The sequence below is a fragment of the Bombus pyrosoma genome, linkage group LG6, assembly GCF_014825855.1.
Source record: "Bombus pyrosoma isolate SC7728 linkage group LG6, ASM1482585v1, whole genome shotgun sequence".
NCBI lineage: Eukaryota > Metazoa > Arthropoda > Insecta > Hymenoptera > Apidae > Bombus > Bombus pyrosoma.
This window is the reverse complement of record NC_057775.1, coordinates 10,040,283-10,046,343: the sequence shown is the minus strand read 5'-3', so window position 1 is coordinate 10,046,343 and position 6,061 is coordinate 10,040,283. Positions and strand designations below refer to the sequence as shown.

General features: G+C 32.7%; 1 protein-coding gene across 1 annotated transcript; it reads right to left on the bottom strand.

Moving 5' to 3' along the window:
- Window positions 1–4,266: 4,266 nt before the first annotated feature.
- On the bottom strand, window positions 4,267–5,058 carry LOC122568210 (arginine kinase-like). Its single transcript, XM_043727674.1, has 2 exons — window positions 4,948–5,058; window positions 4,267–4,484 (listed from the first exon to the last, which is right to left on the bottom strand). The coding sequence occupies exons 1-2, from the start codon at window positions 5,029–5,031 to the stop codon at window positions 4,326–4,328; spliced, it is 243 nt and encodes an 80-aa protein (XP_043583609.1). The 5' UTR covers window positions 5,032–5,058; the 3' UTR covers window positions 4,267–4,325.
- Between the last annotated feature and the right edge of the window lie 1,003 nt (window positions 5,059–6,061).

Sequence of the window (6,061 nt, the reverse complement as noted above, 5' to 3'; positions counted from 1 at the left end):
TATTTGCGCATCTCTACGGGATTATTGTTTACCAAGTGAAGTTTAGTTCTCTTCCTCTGTGTTTCTCCTCACAGTCAAAAAGCGGAAAGACATCGAGTGAGCATGGGAGAGCCGAGCTCTTCAGATCACGTAACGACTAGCCATTTCACGTCAAATCGCACTAGATTTCACATGGTTACCTCGTGAACCCTGATTAGAGAATTTCAAGGATGGGATGAAACAAACGATGTGAAGAGAATCTCGCTTGGCTAACGATGTGAATTCGTGTAAGATATGAATTTATTTAGTTTGACACAGATGTGAGAATATACAATTAATAAATTAAGATATCATTCGAAAAATGATACTCAAAAGCCATTGTAGATCTATTATGGAAATTTTCTGTTAGATCTATTGTTTTAAAATTTGTTATCAATTTTGTTTATATACATATACATACATACATATATACATGTGTGTGTGTATATATATATATATATATATATATATATATATATATATATATATATATATATGTACGATTATAGGAACACATATTTTTTCTAAAAAATTTTGTCGGGACCATCATGTATTTATGAGCAGATTTTATTGTGCGCAAAGGGTTAAGGAGGAAGAAATTTATTGAAGAAAAGTTAAAAACAATTTAAATTTATACCAGAAAATGTATAACATTATTTGAGTACTTCGAGTGTTTAAGTAACAGTGTGGAATAATGAGTTTATCGAGCATATAACTATGCACGTGATTAAAGTTTAATTACCATAAGTCGATGGCACAATAAATTATAATTTAAAAGAATTTAGGAAATTTATACATTTATTTCCTACCAGGCACTTACTCAGGCTCATATTACACAAGTTTTTTTGCAGCATGAAAGAAGTTCGATGTTTCCAATATCAAACGTCGTACGATGTAATATATGATAGTTTATATACGCGGAAAATGACATCCTGCAAACTCTCATAACCATTCCGTTGTCAGGCTCAGGATACCGGTGCTGCTGTGCTGCGCGTTATTGTTATTTCTAGACACATTCACATATAGTATATTTTTATGGTGTGAGAAATAGTAGGTTCTCGGCGTTAAATAATATTAAAGTTGTCAGAGCGTTCAACTTAAGAGAACGCAGCTTTCAGAATAATCAGGAGGACACTTACTCAGGATTCAGGATATCATGGAATCTGTTAATGACAACTTTAAGATTCACAGGTGTAGGAATCAGTGAATATCGCATTACTATGCTTCGCTATGGCACTACTTGCTACAACATTCATTCGTCAGACATAATATTGATATATTCTACTTCGCATTCAACATTACCTGCTTATAGCAGCACATTATACGTGAATCTTTGCCAAAAAAGTAGCAATGCTTCCTTATCCACTGTATTTATCTGATTTGGCACTCTGTAACCACTTTCTACTCCGGAAACTCAAAATTCCAATAACACACTCATAAAGAAAACATTGCAACCGTAGAAATAATTACACGAGATCACAGCAGTAACACATACTCAGAAATCTATTCATTCATTGGTCGACTATCTTTAGCTTTATTGGTATTATTTATTGAGTACCATTCGACGAGTTTCAAAGGTAAAAAGAATTTTTCTACTCATAAAGGAAAGGTAAGGCGAAAAAACAAGGGATATGACCAAATGGCTTGATTGTATCGATAATTTAGTCCACTAGAAAAGAAACAACATTTGATAAATTCGACTGTATTGTTCATGAAATGAAGTTTATACTTTACTTAACCACCGTGAAAAAGAATGGTTAGTAGAATATTCACCATCCTTATCCGTGTCTTGTCCCTGTACAGAGCGGACATTTCCTGATTTTAATCGGTATACCAAATCTTTAATGCCATCTGGTAGAGACATTCGAAATATTGTAATCGTTGCGACTTGATAGTTTTGCAGTTCCAATTTTCATGAACAAAATGTGTTATCAAGTGGAAGACCAGGAAACATTTCTCGGTTTTTTTCTTTACCTTTTAAATAGTCTAAATATTCTAACTAAGGAAAATTTTTCATGAAAGAATAAATTGAGAGTGTAGTTAACATTGATTTTTGAGAAAAACAAATAAAGTTAGAGAGATGATATACCTTGAATAAAGGATATACCTTGAAGAACGATTTTTTTTACATTCAATTACGTTACCAGTCCAAAGCGTGGCTTTCCAGGCAAACGTGTATTATCAATATTCACGCAATTTTCTAGGTTCCAGGATACCCTCAATATCTGTTGGACTTCCATGATCCCGGAATAGGTACTCTTAAAACCTCTGATGACCTCGAATCCTGTCGATAAGTTTGAAACTCTGGAGGATCATGGATGCTTCAAACATCAATGGAATTTCTGCGGTCTTCAGATATCTGCGGTATCTTCGGAATTTTTTAGCGATCATACATATCAGCAGTACTCGTACAACATATTACAATTTCGGATAGTTTGCATACCTATGGTACCGCTAAAGTTCTCATGTATCTTTGACATTCTTAGAATTCTTATTTCTCTTCAGACCAGCGAAATATTTATGTTCTTAATCCTCGAAAGTCTTTCCACTATTTCCATAACCTAGATATCTACATTTCGCGTGTATTATCGTTTAGTCTCTTATGTCTTATCGCTTCAAGAGTTTACTAATCGAGTCTAATGATTCCGAGGTTGTCTTTATCGATTTCTATTAATTCGATTGTTTTCTCTAACGAGTTATCTATCGAATTGTACGAGTGAGAGTCATTTCAATTTCTCGATTCTGTGTACTTAAAATTAATAAAGCTTCGTTTGCGAATTTATCTTTAAGAATTTGAGCTCTGAAAGTTTGAAAAGTTAATGGGAATAATAGTTATTCAAAGATGGTATAAAGACCCTAGTTTAAGAGGCATTTTCTAAATGAAAAATAAGCCAAGAACATAGATAATATTTCCTTTGAAATTTTGAGAATAACTAAAATGGAAGAATAAATGCAAGTTTTAATGATATTGATTCATTAATCAAAGATATCAATTGGAAAATTAATGTAAGATTTCAAATTCGCGGAAATTCTATCTTACGAACTTGATGTTCGTATCCTACAAAGATTTGTCAAATTTATTTACTACGTTTCTGAAGTTTTAGAATCTTATATAAATTTCCAAATTCACGACTATCTGACAACGTGAAAATCGCCTCTGGCGCATATCTAAGATCTACTCGTTTTAAGATCGTTCTCCATCGTTCGTCTATACTCTATACCGAATCTCGTAAGTTCTGCAACTTCGATGATATCAATATGAAATTCTGCACGGCCAGATTTGTCGTGTGTTGCGTCCTCCGTGTCCGAAGATGTAATATTGAATATATGGTAAGTCGAAGAAGTGAATATTCAGTATCGTAAAGCCGATGTTGTCGATATAAGATCCCACGGGGTTACCGCAAGTGATTGTACGTATTTTCTAGCAGCTACGGAAAACACTGTGCTAGTTTTTTTGATTCCAACTGCTTGAAATGGCTTTCGCGTAGCTCATTGCGGCACAGTGAGTATTAAAGAATTCGTGCAACCATTCGAATAGATATCAAGCCAATGGGGAAGTAGTGCCGGTTTTATAGGTATAAAAGTGAATGGTCTTGTTTTGTTTAATTAATTATATTTTATTGGTCATTGTTTTCTATGGCCTTTCCATACTACCTTCATACAAAAGAAGTCAATTCTCATCCTCTCGTTCGATTTCAACGAATGCGTATGTATTTCTTTTAATTTCAAATAATTTCACGGTAGAGGAAGAATATGGAGTTTCTAGGAAATGTGGAATGTAAAAAGAAATCTCGAAGGTAAAATAATTGACCAAAAACAAACTTTGCCACGCTTCGAGTTTAAACGTTAAAACTACTCTATTTTTAAGTTAACTTCTAAGTTCGAATAAGAAGAAAATGTTTCAAAAGCGTAGAACCATTGCCTTGATTTCCTCCGCGATCAAAAGTGACATTACTTCCTCGTCAAAGTAATATCTACTAATTTAAAATCAATAAATATATAATCTTGATCATCGAATAATACAATTGAATTAAATTAATTTGCAAGTAAATTGAAACACGAAGTAGTACACATATAATTTATATATATATAGCCATTGTGTATATATTTCTGTATAAAAATAGTCGGTATTACCAACCGTACAACAATGTTATCAGAAATTAATAAAGAATCGCGGAAGGAAGGAACATTAATCGATACAGTTTAGGTATTTTGATTTATAAGAGTCATAAAAACGGCTGAATTTACCTGGAATCGACAAAACAGTTTGCCGCTCGTTGATTTCCATCGGACAAACGATATCACGGCTAGTCTTCTTGTAGTTGTTTCTCCTGTTTGATCAATTCAAGCACCCCGTTTCTCATTTCGAAAACCACTTCCCTCTCGGTCAAGCCCAGCCGACGTTTGTTGCTGATATCGTAGATGCCTCCTTCGCTCTCCGTATGCTCGCCCTTGGTGCCTCTTATCTGAATATTTAATCGTTGAAATGTTTAATTCGTCCATGTACTTCGTTACTTTAATGAGCATCGAGTTCTACTTATTTATATTGCTCTATCGCGAATTTCAAAAATTATATTTATATCGATATAACAATAATAGTAATAATGATAATAAACAGGAATAACCGAGCGGCAGGAAGGAATTCACAAAGCCATAGCATAGAATTACAAGTGCACAATGGAAAATGATACTCAGGCAGGTGCATGCATACATACATAGGTACATACAGACCACAAGCAGTATTATAGAATGATGACGTAAAACTATACTGGGATAAAATTACACAAACGGATTATACAATAACGAACAATATATCAGACATAACACTAATAGATAAAATGAACGAAACAACACACCTAATAGAAATCAACACCCTGTATGACGACAACGTAATAAAGAAGTAGTAAGAAAAGATAGAAAAACATGTACCATTACCGCGAGAAATAACAAAGATATGACATCAAATAACTGCAAAAATTTTACCAATAATCGTATCAGTATTTGGAATAGCATTCAAATCTTTTCACAAAAATATACAGGAATTAGATCTGCACATAAACATCCATACCTGCATGCAAGAGTCAGTTCTAGAAGATATAAATATAACACGCTCGTTTATAGCACTTAATAGATTAATTATGAGCAGACTTGGCATCATGCCTGTTTGTCCATATATATAACACCCGTAACTAGTTAATATAGAGATAATAATAATAACAATAACAATAGTAATAATAATCGCCTATCGGTTTTCGTCTATTGCAACCCCGGTGGATACAAAGATTTTTCTTATTTTCTACTTCTATATTCTAGCCATCCGCAAGTCTATTTATTTTAGCAAAATGCTCTTATTTTTAGCATTGTTTGAGTAAAACAGTATATGATTTCACTTGATCTTCTTTGCTTATTAACAATATTTCGGGTTAGGTATTTCGTTTAATCATAATTATTTTTGTATATAAAGATTTTTATTTGTACGTCTCTTATGATTTTAATACATTTCAAGAAATATGATCGAGGTGAAGTATATTTTTTACTCACTGAACATTAGAATGAATTCTATACTTTGTGTATTCCATGCAATTCTGGGTATCGTATACAGTATGTGTACTTTCGTATCTCTAAATTCCTTGCAAATGTTTCAAAATCTGTAGCTTACTTATTCCTTTGATTCGGTTATTATGAATAATTATTTCTTATATATAATATAAAAAGACGTAATAATATTTTTACGAAGTTACGAGAATATGAATACGAAAATAATAATGATGTAAATTACGGCCATATTTACGGTTAGAAATTGTGATATTAACAATAATATGAATTTAGATATTAAGATAGTCTTTTATCTACCTGGGATATCTTATATACTTTATGCTTTTTCTACAACATCCATTGAGTTAGAAACATTACATCCTGCACTACCAATATTACTACTTTTCCCTCTCAAGAGTTATTACGTTGAACTAATAAATTTACTAATCCGTCTATCGATAATATCGCAGAAAGAATACCAATCAACCCAGTTTAGAATCTGAAAGAC

What these genes read in the sequence shown, in the direction of transcription:
- LOC122568210 (XM_043727674.1), bottom strand. Translation starts at nt 5,031, where the DNA reads ATGCTATTCCAAATACTGATACGATTATTGGTAAAATTTTTGCAGTTA. An exon ending in TGTTATTTCTCGCGGTAATG is followed by an intron (nt 4,485 to 4,947) that starts GTACATGTTTTT and finishes TTAAATATTCAG; the next exon opens with ATAAGAGGCACCAAGGGCGA.